This window comes from Nerophis ophidion, linkage group LG28 (genome assembly GCF_033978795.1).
Source record: "Nerophis ophidion isolate RoL-2023_Sa linkage group LG28, RoL_Noph_v1.0, whole genome shotgun sequence".
NCBI classification, from domain to species: Eukaryota; Metazoa; Chordata; class Actinopteri; order Syngnathiformes; family Syngnathidae; genus Nerophis; species Nerophis ophidion.
The window spans coordinates 26,341,990-26,359,046 of record NC_084638.1 but is presented as its reverse complement, the minus strand read 5'-3'; the positions used below and the strand labels follow the sequence as shown (position 1 = coordinate 26,359,046).

The 17,057-nt window shown below is 39.5% G+C and overlaps 1 protein-coding gene across 2 annotated transcripts in view; it reads left to right on the top strand.

Moving 5' to 3' along the window:
• Window positions 1–17,057, top strand: part of LOC133545167 (disks large-associated protein 1-like) — a 68,723-nt gene that overhangs the window by 43,352 nt on the left and 8,314 nt on the right. For both annotated transcript variants that reach the window (XM_061890540.1, XM_061890539.1), the window contains exons 7-14: window positions 788–913; window positions 1,519–1,677; window positions 1,798–1,880; window positions 3,464–3,509; window positions 8,246–8,554; window positions 8,639–8,771; window positions 13,121–13,212; window positions 14,510–14,662. In XM_061890540.1, coding sequence (XP_061746524.1) covers window positions 788–913; window positions 1,519–1,677; window positions 1,798–1,880; window positions 3,464–3,509; window positions 8,246–8,554; window positions 8,639–8,771; window positions 13,121–13,212; window positions 14,510–14,662 — 1,101 coding nt within the window. The remainder of the gene's footprint in view (window positions 1–787; window positions 914–1,518; window positions 1,678–1,797; window positions 1,881–3,463; window positions 3,510–8,245; window positions 8,555–8,638; window positions 8,772–13,120; window positions 13,213–14,509; window positions 14,663–17,057) is intronic.

The following is a 17,057-nucleotide window of genomic DNA, read 5'->3' as shown; positions in this document are numbered from 1 at the left end:
CGGCGTCTTCAGTAATGCGAACGCTGTATCGATCCGTTGTGCGGAAGAAGGAGCTGAGCCGGAAGGAAAAGCTCTCAATTTACCGGTCGATCTACGTTCCCATCCTCACCCATCGTCATGAGCTTTGGGTTCTGACCAAAAGGACAAGATCACGGGTGCAAGCGGCCCAAATGAGCTTCCTCCGTCGGGTGGCGGGTGTCTCCCTTAGAGATAGGGTGAGAATCTCTGTCATCCAGGAGGAGCTCAGAGTAAAGCCGCTGCTCCTCCACATGAAGAGGAGCCAGATGAGGTGGTTCAGGCATTTGGTCAGGATGCCACCCGAACGCCTCCCTACGGAGGTGTTTCGGGCACATCCGACCGGTAGGAGACCATGGGGAAGACCCAGGAAACGTTGGGAAGACTATCTCTCCCGGCTGGCCTGGGGACGCCTCGGGATCCCTCGGGAGGAGCTGGAAGAAGTGGCTCGGGCCTCTGGTCAGGATTACACCCGAACGCCTCCTTAGGGAGGTGTTTCGGGCACGCCCGACCGGTAGGAGGCCATGGGGAAGACCCAGGACACTTTGGGAAAACTATCCCTCCCGGCTGGCCTGGGGATGCCTCGGGATCCCCCGGGAGGAGCTGGACGAAGTGGCTGGGGACAGGGAAGTCTGGGCATCCCTGCTTAGGCCGCTGCCCCCCGACCCGACCTTGGATAAGCGGAGGAAGATGGATGGATGGATGGATGGATGGATGAATGGATGGACTTTTAGGTATGCTTGTGTTATTAAATCCTGTTTTCGGACTCCAGGACGCGTACATGGAGGAGGAAGGACCAAGAGGGGACATGACCATCCAGTCAGGGCTCAGCAACTCCACTGAAAGCATCGACAGCATGAAGGCACTGACGGCGGCCATCGAGGCGGCCAACGCCCAGGTGAGTTGACCGATGATAATAACAACGTCATAAAAATGGCAATCCTTCAAGAATTGGCGTGAAGTCAGGGTTGGTTCCCAACCTTAGAGCCCGGAAGGAGAGCTGATCATTCTAAGGCAGGCTATGACTGAGCAGTTTTTGCCAAACCACAAAAAGGTGTTGATAGGTACGGAACCATCTGGCAATGCGAGGTGTCATCTTCGTCATTCGAACCCAGTCTTGTCAAGATCCAGATTCGTGGGCCAGGGGTTACAAGTGTTGAAAGCTCTGCGGCACTTCCTCGAATCATGCCACGCCCACATCTTGGGGCGTAGGCACGATTCCTTCGCCCTTCTGTCGTTTTAACCTCGGCTGATTCGGTCAAAGTCCCTAGGATGAGTTCACCAGAGTACAACCCCTGTTTTTCGTCTAAACCAAGACGGCCGACTTCCGGTTCTCTTAAAACATGTGTTCTCGAGATTTCTATGTGCGGCCTCTCATGATGGACATCTCCAGGGAATTTCCTGACGATACGTGAATCTGCTGCCACGGGCGAACCTTTTCTTTGCACCGTGGATCCAACAGTTTGATACGTTTGCCGCTTACCTCGAAGATCTCTTCCGCAGATCCACGGACCAGCGAGTCAGCACGTGAGTCACAGCACCATGACCAGCAGCACCCACGTGCCTTCAGTCCTGAGCCGGGGTCGGATGGTTGGAGACCACCGTGAAGAGTACAGGAAAGAAGCACTCAGGAAGGGAAAATGTCTCTCAATAGGGATTCAGGTAGGCTAACTAGCGTGCTAGCTCCTTTCCTAAATTTTATTTTGGATCGTACATATATATATTTAGTTGGTATTTTCACAAAACTATCATTCATCACTACAGATGTGTCCCATCTTGCAGGTAGATGGACCAGAGGAGATTCAGGACCCAGAGGACCCATCCAAGTTCACTTCTGTGGGCGTCCAAGTAGAGAACGACAGAGGGTACGTACATTGTAGTTGAGCTAGTTAAGTAGGACTAAAAGAACTAAAAGAGAGTCTCTGTCTCACAGTCCTGTGCGGGGAGCAAGGGCCACAGCCCTAAGATAGAATCAATCAATCAATTTATATAGCCCTAAATCACAAGTGTCTCAAGAATTGCACAAGCCACAACATCATCCTCGGCTCAGATCCCACATCGGGGCACAAAGAAACTCAACCCAATGGGCACAAGGAGAAACCTCGGAGGGGACCGCAGATGTGGGCACCCCCTCCCTGGGAGTCCGGTGCAATGGATGTCGAGTGGATCTCGTTAGTAATGTGAGAGTCCAGTCCATAGAAGCTATTCCTCAGCCTGTTAGTGGTGGACCTGATGGTTCTGAATCACTTCTTGGGTGGTAGTGGTTCAAAGAACGGGTTACCAGTGCCTGTGGAGTCTCGGGAGATTTTCTTGGCCTTCTTCCTCAGTCTTCTGGTGTAAAGTGTGTCCAAGCGAGGGAGCTCCAGCCCAATTATGCACTGGACACAACAACATCCTCGGCTCAGATCCCACATCGGGGCAAGAAAAAACTCAACCCAATGGGCACAAGGAGAAACCTCGGAGGGGACCGCAGATGTGGGCACCCACTCTCTGGGAGACCGGTGCAATGGACGTCGAGTGGATTGTGTTAATAATGTGAGAGTCCAGTCCATTGAAGCTGTTCCTCAGCCTGTTAGTGGTGGACCTGACGGTTCTGAATCACTTCTTGGCTGGTAGATGTTCAAAGAGCCGGTTACCAGTGCCTGTGGAGTCTAGGGAGATTTTCTTGGCCTTCTTCCTCAGTCTTCTGGTGTAAAGTGTGTCCAGGCGAGGGAGCTCCAGCCCAATTATGCACTGGACTGCCTTCACCGCTCTGTGCAGAGCTGTGTATGGTATGGGCAAGTCGGTTTCAGAGTTGGCTCCGAACATGGCGTCCTGGAGTCACGGGAGGAGCTTCTGACCAATCAGAGAGAGTATATGTCCGGACATTCTCTCAAATGATTGGTCAAACTCTACTCACGTGACTCCAGGGTGCAGTTTGTAACCAACTCCGAGACCGTATCTTTCTAAATGCGTCTCGGCATTGTGCAGCTAGCAAGCCACCCAACGATGCAGTTGCTGAGGATGCTCTCAAAAGAGCTCCGATATCAACTCAGGTATACGCCTGAGAAAGAACGGTCTCTGTCAATTTAGGTTAAGTCAGTTTAAGGATAAGAAGTTGAATCTTCTTTCATCGGAAATGATAGTTTTTGCTTTTTTTTTTTGTGGTAACAATAAATTGTAAAGTTTATACAAAAATGTGATTTCATGGAACTGTTGCCCTGAGCAAGATGGCCGCCACATCAACACAGGCTGCTCCTAGCTATGTGGTGCTATAGTTTAGTTTTATGCCGTGTTTATTGCTATTGTTCATTATTCTCACACAAAAATCAAAACAGTTCCTGGTCCTTTCTTAGTCGGGACTTGGACTTGTTGACTTGGGAGCAAAAGTAAAGAAATGTTTACACAGGTGTTACTTCCTGCTTGCAGGTAAAGAAATGTTTACACAGGTGTTACTTCTTGCGTGCAGGTACCGCCGCTTCCAGCGCTCCAACAGTGTGACCACGGCTGTACAAGTAAGTCTCCAGACCAAGTATTTACCCAAGTATTTTCAAAATATGAAGTATTTACCAAATATTAAGTATTTACCAAATAACTATTTTCAAAATATGAAGTATTTCCAAATTTTAAGTCTTTACCAAATATTAAACATTTACCCAATATTAAGTATTTACCAAATATTAAGTGTTTACAAATATGAAGTATTTACAAAATACGAAGTGTATATCAATCAATCAATCAATGTTTACTTATATAGCCCTAAATCACTAGTGTCTCAAAGGGCTGCACAAACCACTACCACATCCTCGGTAGGCCCACATAAGGGCAAGGAAAACTCACACCCAGTGGGACATCGGTGACAATGATGACTATGAGAACCTTGGAGAGGACCAAAGCAATATAAAATATAAATTATTTACCAAATAACAAGAAACGACCAAATATTAAGTATGTACAAAATATTTGGTATTTTGAAAATATAAAATATTTACAAATTTTAAGTATTTACCAAATATTAAGTATTTACCAAATATTAAGTATTTACACATTTTAAGTGTTTCCAAAATATTAAGCATTTACCGAATATTTAGTACTTACCAAATATTAAGTATTTACCAAATATAAAGCATTTACAAGTATAAATAATTTACCAAATATAAAGTATTTACGAAATATTAAGTATTTGCCAAATATTAAGTATTTACAAAGTATGAGGTATTTACCAAGTATGAGGTATTTACCAAATATTAAGTATTTAGAAAATATTAGGTATTTACAAAATATTAAGTATTTACCAAATATTGAGTATTTACCAAATTTAAAGTATTTACCGAATCTTAAGTATTTACAAGTATAGAGAACTTCCCAAATATTAAGTCTTTACGAAATGTTAAGTATTTACCAAATATTAATTGCCAAATATTAAGTAATTGCCAAATATTAAGTATTTACAAAGTATGAGGTATTTACCAAGTATGAGGTATTTACAAAATATTAAGTATTTACCAAATATTGAGTATTTACCAAATTTAAAGTATTTACCGAATCTTAAGTATTTACAAGTATAGAGAACTTCCCAAATATTAAGTCTTTACGAAATATTAAGTATTTACCAAATATTAATTGCCAAATATTAAGTAATTGCCAAATATTAAGTATTTACAAAGTATGAGGTATTTACCAAGTATGAGGTATTTACAAAATATTAAGTATTTACAAAATATTGGGTATTAACAAAATATTAAGTGTTTACCAGATAGAATTTTCAATTAATACGTACAGACCTAACTGCTAGGCATCTCTGCCTGTCGCACCTCCTCCAGTGCACTTCGAGGTCAGCTGCAGGGTCGTCAGCTGGTGCCACCGTTCACTGATGTTTCGCCCCCAAGCCAGGACACCTCGCGGTGGGGGGGCAGTGGCTACGCGGGGACGTCTCCCCGCGCCACTCCCTGCAACTGACCTCACTGGGGTATTGAGCCCCAAGTGTTGTCCCTCCTTCTTAGCCACATCCAGAAACTTGCCTTCTCTGCCTCCTCTGCCAACTCCTTGATGGCCTTCCTCAGGCTGGAACCGGTCATTCCCGCCGCACGCAGGAGCCGGGTTGCAGAACCTCCTACGAAGCCCCTGCATCCAATCTCCACGGGGTGAATGGACGCAGACCAGCCTCCCCCCTTGCAGTCCTCTGCTAGGTCGCTGTACTTTGACCTTTTGAACTCATGTGCTACTGGTATTCCCTCCTCCCATGGCACGGTTAGTTCAATGATGAGGACTTTCTTAGCAGCTGAGGACCACATCACAACGTCTGGTCTTAGCTTTGTCTGTATTACCTCAGTTGGGAAGACTAGCTGCTTGTCCAGGTCTACGCGCATCTCCCAGCCCTTACCAGGGGTAAGCAGAAGTGATGATCTTCCCTTATCTGTCTTCTGTCCTACCTCACCTGGTTTGATAAAAGTGATGTTTGGCCAATGGGGATCTGTGGCGTTGTTTGCCCCGACTCTGCATCTCTCTAACAGCTCTGCCAACTTCCTCAGCACCTGATTGTGTCGCCACCGGAAGCGCCCCTGCGTCAGCGCGACGTTGCAACCTGAAAGGATGTGCTTGAGTCCTGCATTGTCTTTGCTGCACAGGGAGCACTTGCTATCGCTTCCGAACCACTGGGCGAGGTTTCGAGGGCACGGCAGGGTGTCATACGCTGCCCTCACGAGGAAGCTTAGCCGAGATTGAGGAGTTCGCCAGATGTCGGCCCAGGTTATGACTCTTTGAATGGTATCCTCCCAGCGAGTCCATGCCCCCTGTTTTCCCTGGGATACGGCCTTGACCCGATACTGGTCTTGTGCCACTTGTGTGACCTCTTCCACCACCATGGCCTTCCTCTGCTGTCTCGTGGCTTTGGACCAGAACTGGACCGGTTTCCCCCATCCCAGTCCTGCCCGGCTGTCTTGGACTCTTCCCAGGATCTCCTTATATTTCAGCCTCGAGACAGCTTGGTCCACTTCTACCTGGGCCCTCCACTTTCGTCCAGTGCGGACAGTCACCGCTGCACTCTTCACAGCTTTGTCTCTTGATTCCCTCATCTCCAGTACAAGGCGAGTCTTCTCCTGCCTGTAACCCAGATTGATGGACTTTAGAGGAAGTTGCAGAATGTTCTTGCCAAAAAGACCTGTGTCCGAGAAACAGCGGGGGAGGCCCAGCCACTTCCTGATATAACCGTTGGCGGTGCTGTCCATCTTGCTGGCCTGAGAAGATGGAATTTCAGCTACTTTCAGCGGCCACATCACGCGGTGGAAAAGTGTGAAGTGGTAACACCAAACCTTCAGCTTCCCAGGAAGTTGGCTCCCGTCGATCCTTGCGAGCCCCTCTTTTAGTTGTTTCTGGACCACCCTCCCCATCTGCCTGTCCGAGAGCTCTGCTGTATACTCCCTCCCGAGGCTTCGGATGGGCTGCTCTGCCAGGAGTAGAAAGTATTTACCAAATAGAAAGTATCCAGCACATATAAAGTATTTACTAAATAGTAGGTACTTACTAAATATTTAGTATTTAACAAATATTGAGTATTTACCAAATATTACCTTTTTTACAAAATATGAAGTATTTACCATATATTAAGTAGTTACAAATGTTAAGTGTTTACAATTATAAGTATTTACAAGTATAAATAATTTACCAAATATAAAGTTTTTACCAAAAATCTTAAGTATTTACCAAATATTGAGTATTTGCCAAATATTAAGTATTTTTAAAAAGTATGAGGGATTTACCAAGTATGAGGTATTTACCAAATATTAAGTATTTATAAAATATTTGGTTTTTACCAAAAATATTAAGTATTTACCAAAAACTAAGTATTTGCCAAATATTAAGTATTTTTAAAAAGTATGAGGTATTTACCAAGTATGAGGTATTTACCAAATCTTAAGTATTTTCAAAATATTAGGTTTTTACAAAATATTAAGTTTTTATCAAATATTAAGTATTTTTAAAAAGTATGAGGTATTTACCAAGTACGAGGTATTTACCAAATATTAAGTATTTACAAAATATTAGGTTTTTACAAAATATTAAGTTTTTATCAAATATTAAGTATTTTTAAAAAGTATGAGGTATTTACCAAGTACGAGGTATTTACCAAATATTAAGTATTTACAAAATATTAGGTTTTTACAAAATATTAAGTTTTTATCAAATATTAAGTATTTACACTTTATAAGTAATTACCAAATGTTAATTTTTTTACAAAATGTTAAGTATTTACAAAATAGAAAGTATTAACCAAATATTAAGTAATTACTAAATATTAAGTATTTAGCAAGTATTACGTTTTTACAAAATATTAAGTATTTACCAAATATAAAGTATCTACAACACATAAATTATTTACCAAAAATAAAGTATCTACAACATCTAAAGTATTTACTAAATGTTAGGTATTTACCAAACATTAGGTACTTATCAAACTGTAGTTACTTACCAAAGAGTAAGTATTTACCAAATATAAAGTATTTACCAAATACAAAGTATTTGCCAAATATAAAGTATTTACAAAATGTAAATTACTTACAAAATATTAAGTATTTACAAAATATTAAGTATTTACACAATATTAGGTATTTACCAAATAGTATGTATTTACCAAATTTCAAAGTATTTATTAAATATAAAGTATTTACCAAATATTAAGTATTTACAAAATATTAAGTATTTACACAATATTAGGTATTTACCAAATAGTATGTATTTAGCAAATTTCAAAGTATTTATTAGATATAAAGTATTTTCCAAATATTAAGTATTTACAAAATATTAAGTTTTTACAAAGTATAAAAGTATTTACTAAATATTAAGTCCTTACCAAATATAAAGTATCTGCAACATATAAAGTATTTACCAAATTTTAAGTATTTACCAAATATGAAGTTTTTACAAAATATTAAGTTTTTACAAAGTATAAAAGTATTTACTAAATATTAAGTCCTTACCAAATATAAAGTATCTACAACATATAAAGTATTTACCAAATTTTAAGTATTTACCAAATATGAGGTTTTTACAAAATATAAAGTATTTACCAAATAGTAGGCATTTACCAAATATCACGTATTTACCAAATAGTAAGTATTTACAAAATGTTAAGTATTTACCAAATATGAAGTATTTACAAATGATAAAGTATTTACCAAATATGAAGTATTTAGTAGTGACCAGTGGAGGCGGACTGCACATATTGTATAAAGGTGTGCACTTCTTCACTCAGGCGGACTTGGACACACCAGACCTGCCGGAGACTCCTCTGGACTCTCCCGACACCGACATGGAGGTCTTGTCGTCCGCCGCACTTTCCCGCCAGTACTCCCGCGAGGCCGCCGCCTCCTCCGCCTGCGCCTCCGCCGCCTCCTCCACGGTCAGCATCCAGGGCTCAGGGAACCATTACCACGCCTGTGCCTCCGACGACTACGAGGACGTGGGCTTCGACCCCTCCATCCTGCCCCCGCCGGACCCCTGGATCGACGGCGTGGGCGAGGACCCGCCGGAAGTGGGCTTCAACAACTCGGCCATCCTGGAGGTAGGCGAGGCGGGCCCCCCCGCTTCTGAAAGTCACGACCGCTTTTTGTGGCGGTCACGGAAGTAAGGAAAGGTGTGCCGGCAGGCGGTGCAGAGGTCGGCGTGTCAGCGCGACGGCCGCTGGTTCCTGAAGCTGCTGCAGGCGGAGACGGAGCGCATGGAGGGTTGGTGTCGACAGATGGACGCCGACCAGCAACAACAAGAGCTTCCGGACGACGGTGCGACACTTTAACTAACAGCTAGCATGTGTTGCCAGTCAAATCATCTAAAAGAGTTAGCATGCTTATGTTAGCGTGCTAACAGTTAGCATGTTTCAACTACCAAATGATATGGCTCGGAGGTGTTGGACTGCAAAAATAGCCAAGAAGAAATATCATGCTAATTCTATCATGCTACCATTAGCATACTAGCAGTTAGCATTTTTCAAAACCCAAGTTTTGTGACATTTTTAGGTGTACGGCTGCAAAATAGGCAAAAAAAGTTAGTATGTAACAAGTACCAAATGATATGGCTCGGAGGTGTTGGACTGCAAAATTAGCCAAGAAAAAATAGTACGCTAATTTTAGCATGCTACCATGCAAACATTTGCATACTAACACTTAGCATTTGTCAAAACCCAAGTTATGTAAATTTTTTAGGTGTACGACTCCAAAATTGGCTAAAAAAAAAGTTAGCATGTATCAAGTAACAAATGATATGGCTCGGAGGTGTTGGACTGGAAAATTAGCCAAGAAAAAATAGTACGCAAATTTTAGCATGCCACCATACTAACATTAGCATACTAACAGATAGCATTTGTCAAAACCCAAGTTATGTGAATGTTTTAGGTGTACGGCTGCAAAATTGGCAAAAAAAAGTTAGCATGCTGATGGTAGCATACTCCCATGCCAACAGCTAGCATGTGTCAAGTATTAAGTTTTAAGACTTTCAGGTGTTTGGCAATAAAATGATCTAAAAGAGTTAGCAGGCTAACAGTTAGCATGTGTCAACTACCAAATGATATGGCTCGGAGGTGTTTGACTGCAAAAATAGCTAAGGAAAAATAGCATGCTAATTTTAGCATGCTACCATGGTAAAGTTGGCATACTAGCAGTTAGCATTTTTCAAAACCCAAGTTTTGTGAAGTTTTTAGGTGTACGGCTGCAAAATAGGCAAAAAAAGTTAGTATGTACCAAATGATATGCTTCTGAGGTGTTTGACTGCAAAATTAGTTAAGAAAAAATTGCATGCTAATTTTAACATGTTACCATGCAAACATTGGCATACTAACAGTTAGCATTTGTCAAAACCCAAGTTATGTGAATTTTTTAGGTGTACGACTGCAAAATTGGCTAAAAAAAAAGTTAGCATGTATCAAGTACCAAATGATATGGCTTGGAGGTGTTTGACTGCAAAATTACACAAGAAAAAATAGCATGCTATTTTTAGCATGCCACCATACTAAAATGAGCATACTAACAGATAGCATTTGTCAAAACCCAAGTTATGTGAAATTTTTAGGTGTATGGCTGCAAAATTGGCAAAAAACAAAGTTAGCATGTATCAAGTACCAACTGATATGGCTCTGATGTGTTTGACTGCCAAAATAGTTAAGAAAAAATTGCATGTCAATTTTAACATGCTACCATGCAAACATTGGCATACTAACAGATAGCATTTGTCAAAACCCAAGTTATGTGAAATATTTAGGTGTATGGCTGCAAAATTGGCAAAAAAAAGTTAGTATGTATCAAGTACCAAATGATATGGCTCGGAGGTGTTGGACTGCAAAATTACCCAAGAAAAAATAGCACGCTAATTTTAGCATGCTACCATACTAACATTAGCACACTAACAGTTAGCATTACTCAAAACCCAAGTTATGTGAATTTTTTTAGGTGTATGGCTACAAAATTGGCACAAAAAAAAGTTAGCATGTATCAAGTACCAAATGATATGGCTCTGATGTGTTTGACTGCAAAAATAGTTAAGAAAAAATTAGCATGCTAATTTTAGCATGCGTTGGCCCTGCGATGAGGTGGCGACTTGTCCAGGGTGTACCCCGCCTTCCGCCCGATTGTAGCTGAGATAGGCGCCAGCGCCCCCCGCGACCCCAAAAGGGAATAAGCGGTAGAAATGGATGGAATGGAATTTTAGCATGCTACCATGCAAACATTGATATATTAACAGATAGCATTTCTCAAAACCCAAGTTACGTAACATTTTTAGGTGTACGGCTGAAAAAATTATCCCAAAAAAAGTTAGCATGTATCAAGTACCAAATGATATGGCTCGTAAGTGTCTTACTGGAAAATTAGCCAAGAAAAAATAGCATGCTAAGTTTAGCATGCTACCATGCTAACATTAGCATACTAGCAGTTAGCACTTTTTAAAACCCAAGTTATGTGAAATATTTTAGATGTATGGCTGCAAAACTGGCAAAAAAACAAGTTAGCATGTATCAAGTACCAAATGATATGCCTCTGATGTGTTTGAGTGCAAAAATAGTTAAGAACAAATTAGCATTCTAATTTTAGCATGCTACCATGCAAACATTGGTATACTAACAGATAGCATTTCTCCAAACCCAACTTACGTAAAATTTTTAGGTGTACGGCTGAAAAAATTATCAAAAAAAAAGTTTGCATGTATCAAGTACCAAATGATATGGCTCGGAGGTGTCTGACTGGAAAATCAGCCAAAAAAAAATAGCATGCTAATTTTAGCATGCTACCATGCTAACATTAGCATACTAGCAGTTAGCACTTTTCAAAACCCAAGTTATGTGAAATTCTTAGGTGTTTGGCTGCAAAATTGGCCAAAGAAGTTATCATTGTAATAGTAGCATACTAGCATGCCAACAGCTAGCATGTGTCAAGTATTAAGTTATAAAACTTTTGGGTGTTTAGCAGTGAAATTATCTAAAAGATTTAGCATGCTTTTGTTAGCGTGCCAGCAGTTAGCATGCATCAACTACCAAATGATATGGCTCTGAGGTGTTTGACTATAAAATTAGTTAAGAAAAATTAGCATGTTAATTTTAGCATGCTACCATGATAACATTGGCATATTAGCAGTTAGCATTTGTCAAAACCAAAGTTATGTGAAATTTTTAGGTGTACGGCTGTAAAACTGGCCAAAAAAAGTTAGCTTGCTAATGCTAGCCTACCAGCATACTTACAGCTAGCATGTGTCAAATACAAATGTATAAAAGTATAAGGTGTAAAGCTGTAAAACTATCTAAAAAAGTTAACATGCTATCAGGTAGCATGTGTCAAACACCAGATTATATGACACTGAGGTATTTTGCTGCAAAAAATAGCAGGCCTATCTTACCATACTAGCATGCTAACATGAGCATGCTATCAGCTATCATTTCTCAAAACTCAAGTTACGTTACTCTCAGGTGTTCGGGCTGCAAAATTGGCCAAAAAAAGTTAGCATTGCAATAGTAGCACATTAGCATGCTAACAGCTAGTGTGTGTCAAGTACTAAGTAACATTTTTTTTTAAATGTTGGCAGTAAAATGATCTAAAAGAGTTAGCATGTATCATGAACCAAATGATTTGGCTCTGACGTGTTCGACTGCAAAATTAGCCAAGAAAAATTAGCATAGAAATTTTAGCATGCTACCAGGCTAACATTTGCATACTAACAGTTAGCATTTGTTAAAACCCAAGTTATGTGAATCTAGGGTGTTAGGCTGCAAAATTGTCCAAAAGAAGTTAGCGCGCTAATGGTAGCCTACCAGAATACTTACAGCTAGCATGTGTCAAAAACAAATTTAAAAAACGTTGGCAGTAAAATGATCTAAAAGAGTTAGCATGTATCATGGACCAAATGATATGGCGCTGAGGTGTTTGACTGTAAAATTAACAAAGAAGAATTAGCATGCTAATTTTAGCATGCTACCATGCTAACATTGGCATACTAGCAGTTAGCATTTTTCAAAACCCAAGTTTTGTGAAATTTTTAGGTGTACGATTGCAAAATTGTAAAAAAAAAAAGAAAAACGTTAGCGTGTTACTGGTAGCATATTAGCATACTAACAGCTAATATGTCAAGTATAAACATGACTCGGAGGTATTCGGCTGCAAAATTAGCTGTTAAAAATGTGCATGCTAACATTAGCATAGTAACAGTTAGCATTTGTCAAAACCCAAGTTATGTGAATCTTAGGTGCTGGACTGCAACATTGGCTGAAAAAGTTAGCATGCGGATTTTTCTTGGCTACCATTAGCACGCTAACTTTTTCAGCCAATGTTGCAGTCTAGCACCTAAGATTCACATAGCTTGGGTTTTGACAAATGCTAACAGTTACTATGCTAATGTTCTATGAAAGTTCTATGAAATGTTCAGGTATACGGCTGCAAAAGTGGCCAAAAAAGTTAGCGTTGTAATGGTAGCATACTAGCATGCTAACAGCTAGCATGTGTCAAGTACTAAGGTGTTTGGCTTTAAAAATAGTGTTGCTCCGCCCACATCCACGGCAAACAAAGCTGCCTGCAGGAAGCAAGCACAAAAAGGAAGAGGAAGAGGAAGTGGATTTACCAAAATTAGAGTCTTTTGTGTGTGTCCGTGCTCGTAGTTGTCGGCAAGATGCGGAGTGCGGTGGGGAGTGCTCAGCTGCTGATGTCCAAGAAGTTCCAGCAGTTCCGGGAGCTGTGTGAGGAGAACTTGGTGAGCCACGTATTCTTGTCTGCTGAAAAGCTAACAGTTAGCATGCTGGCCAAATAGCATCACGTGAAAAAATGTTTTTAAAAAATTAGCAAAATAATATATAAAAATTTTTTTTAATTAAAAAACGTTAGCATGCTAACACTACTATACTAACAATAACATACCTACAGTTAGCATTCTGGCCAGATTGCATCACGTACAAAAATGTTTTAAAAAAATGAGCAAAATAATCTAGAAAAAAAAAATATATTTAAAAAAAGTCAGCATGCTAACACTACTATGCTAACAATCACATACCTACAGTTGGCATTCTGGCCAGATAACATCACGTAAATAAATGTTTTAAAAAAATTAGCAAAATAATCTAAAAAAAAATAAAATAAAATAAAATAAAAGTTAGCATGCTAACACTACTATGCTAACAATAACATACCCACAGTTAGCATTCTGGCCGAATAGCATCACGTAAAAAACTGTTTTTAAAAAATTAGCAAAATGATCTTAAAAAAATAATAATAATAAAATAAAATGTTAGCATGCTAACACTACTATGCTAACAATAACATACCTACAGTTAGCATTCTGGCCGGATAGCATAACATTAAAAAACATTTTTTTAAAAATGAGCAAAATGATCTAAAAAAAAAAAAAGTTAGCATGCTAACACTACTATGCTAACATGCTTACAGTTACCAAAATATATGACACTGAGATGTATACCTCTTAAATTAGCTAAATAAGCTAGCTTGGTAATATCAGCATGCTGACAATAGCATGCTTTCTGACGCTTTTAAGACAGCTAAAAAAGTTAGCATGCTAACAGCAATATGCTAAAATGCTAGAAATAACATGTTTACAGTTAGCATTAGTGAAGTACCAAAATATATGACACTGAGATGTATACCTACTAAATTAGCTAAATAAGCTAGCTTGCTAATAGTAGTATGCTACCAATAGCATGCTCTCTGACGCTGTTAAGTCAGCTAAAAAAGCTAGCATGGTAACAGCAATATGCTAAAATGCTAACAATAACATGCTTACAGTTAGCATTAGTGAAGTACCAAAATATATGACACTTATATGTGTACCTGCTAATTTAGCCAAAAAAGCTAGCATGCCAACAGCAATATGCTAAAAATGCTAACAATAACATGCTTACAGTTAGCATTATTGAAGTACCAAAATATATGACATGTATACCTGTTAAATTAGCTAAAAAAGCCAACATGCTAACAGCAATATGATAAAATGCTAACAATATTTTGATTTATATTCTAATGTCCTCTTTGGCCCCCAGAACCCCAACGCTCGCCCTGGGCCCGGGGCCTCGGACCTGGCCGGGTTTTGGGACATGCTCCAGTTGTCCATCGAGAACATTAGCCTGAAGTTTGACGAGCTTCATCAGCTGAGGGCCAACAACTGGAGGCCCCTGGACCCCCCTGAGAGAAAGGTAGCGCCGCACACTCGCTGCTAACCTCGCCGACTGAAATGCAAAAGTTAGCGCGCTAGCCAGATAGCGTCACGTAACAAATATTATCAGCAAAATGAGCTAAAAAAGCTGGCATGCTAATAATTCTCTTCTAAAATGCTAACAGTAGCATGCTTACAATTAGCATTTGTGACACTGAGGTGTAAGCTTGTTATAATAGCTAAAAAGCTAGCATACTAAAAGTAATATGCTAAAATGCTAATAATATCATGCTTACAGTTAGCATTAAAGAAAGTCCAAAATATATGACACTGAGGTGTGTACCTGCTAAACTAGCTAAAAAAGCTAACATGCTAACAGTAATATGCTAAAATGCTAATAACATCGTGCTTTTAGTCAGCATTAGTGAAATACCAAAATATATGACACTTAGGTGTATACCTGCTAAATTAGCTAAAAAAGCTAGCATGCGAACAAAAATTTGCTAAAATACTAACGATATCGTGCTTTTAGTTAGCATTAGTGAAATACTAAAATATATGACACTTAGGTGTATACCTGCTAAATTAGCTAAAAAATTTAGCATGTTATCAGTGATATGCTAAAATGCTAACAATTTTGTGCTTTTAGTTAGCATTAGGGAAATACCAAAATATATGACACTTAGGTGTATACCTGCTAAATTAACTAAAAAAGCTAGCATGTTAACTGTGATATGCTAACATGCTAACAATATCGTGGTTTTAGTTAGCAATAGTGAAATACCAAAACATATGACACTTAGGTGTATACCAGCTAAATTATCTTAAAAAGCTAGCAAAGTAACGGTGATATGCTAAAATGCTAATAATATAATGCTTACAGTTAGCATTTGTGAAATACAAAATGATGATAATGAGGTGTATACCTGCTAAACTAGCTAAAAAAACTAGCATGTTAACGGTAATATGCTAAAATGCTAAAAAAAATCATGCTTTTAGTTAGCATTAGTGAAATATATGACACTGAGGCGTATACCTGCTAAATTATCTATAAAAGCTAACATGTTAACGGTGATATGCTAAGATGCTAACAATATCACGCTTACAGTTAGCATTAGGGAAATACTAAAATATATGACACTGAGGTGTATGCCTGCTAAATCAACTAAAAAAGCTAGCATGCTAACTGTGATATGTTAAAATTCTAACTATTTTGTGCTTTTAGTTAGCATTAGTGAAATACCAAAATAAATGACACTGAGGTGTGTACTTGCTAAATTAGCTAAAAAAGCTAGCGTGCGAACAGTGATATGCTAATATGCTAATAATATCACGCTAACAGTTAGCATTAGTGAAATACCAAAATATGTTTCACTTAGGTGTATACCTGCTAAATTAGCTTAAAAAGTTAGCATGTTAACAGTGATATGCTAAAATGCTAACAACATTGTGCTTTTAGTTTAGCATGTACAAATATGGTCGTGTAGTGACGTCATGGATGGATGTACATATATGGTCGTGTAGAGACGTCATGGATGGATGTACATATATAGTCGTGTAGTGACGTCATGGATGGATGTACATATATGGCCGTGTAGTGACGTCATGGATGGATGTACATATATGGTCATGTAGTGACGTCATGGATGGATGTACATATATGTTTGTGTAGTGGCGTCATGGATGGATGTACATATGTGGTCGTGTAGTGACGTCATGGATGGATGTACATATATGGTCATGTAGTGACGTCACGGATGGATGTACATATATGGTCGTGTAGTGACGTCATGGATGGATGTACATATATGGTCGTGTAGTGACGTCATGGATGGATGTACATATATGGTCATGTAGTGACGTCACGGATGGATGTACATATATGGTCGTGTAGTGACGTCATGGATGGATGTACATATATGGTCGTGTAGTGGCGTCATGGATGGATGTACATATATGGTCGTGTAGTGACATCACGGATGGATGTTCATATATGGTCGTGTAGTGACGTCATGGATGGATGTACATATATGTTTGTGTAGCGATGTCATGGATGGACTACCTGATGATCAAATAAGACAAACAGTATGAAGTCATCATGGCAGTTTGCACTTCCTGCTTCGGGACCCTGGACTCATGGCTTCTTTTATTGGTCCAATTCTGTCTTCTGCTTCTTTTTATCGATCCTGTTCTTTTTTTCAGCTTTTTTTTTTATTGGACCTGTTCTTTCTTCTGCTTCATTTGTTGGTCCTGTTCTTTCTTCTGCTTCTTTTATTCGTCCTGTTCCTTTTTCTGCTTCTTTTGTTGGTCCTGTTCTTTCTTCTGCCTTTTTTTTATTGGTCCTGTTCTTTTTCCTGCTTCTTTTATTCATACGGTTCCCTTTTCTGCTTCTTTTGTTGGTTCTGTTCTTTCTTCTGCTTCTTTTATAGGTCCTG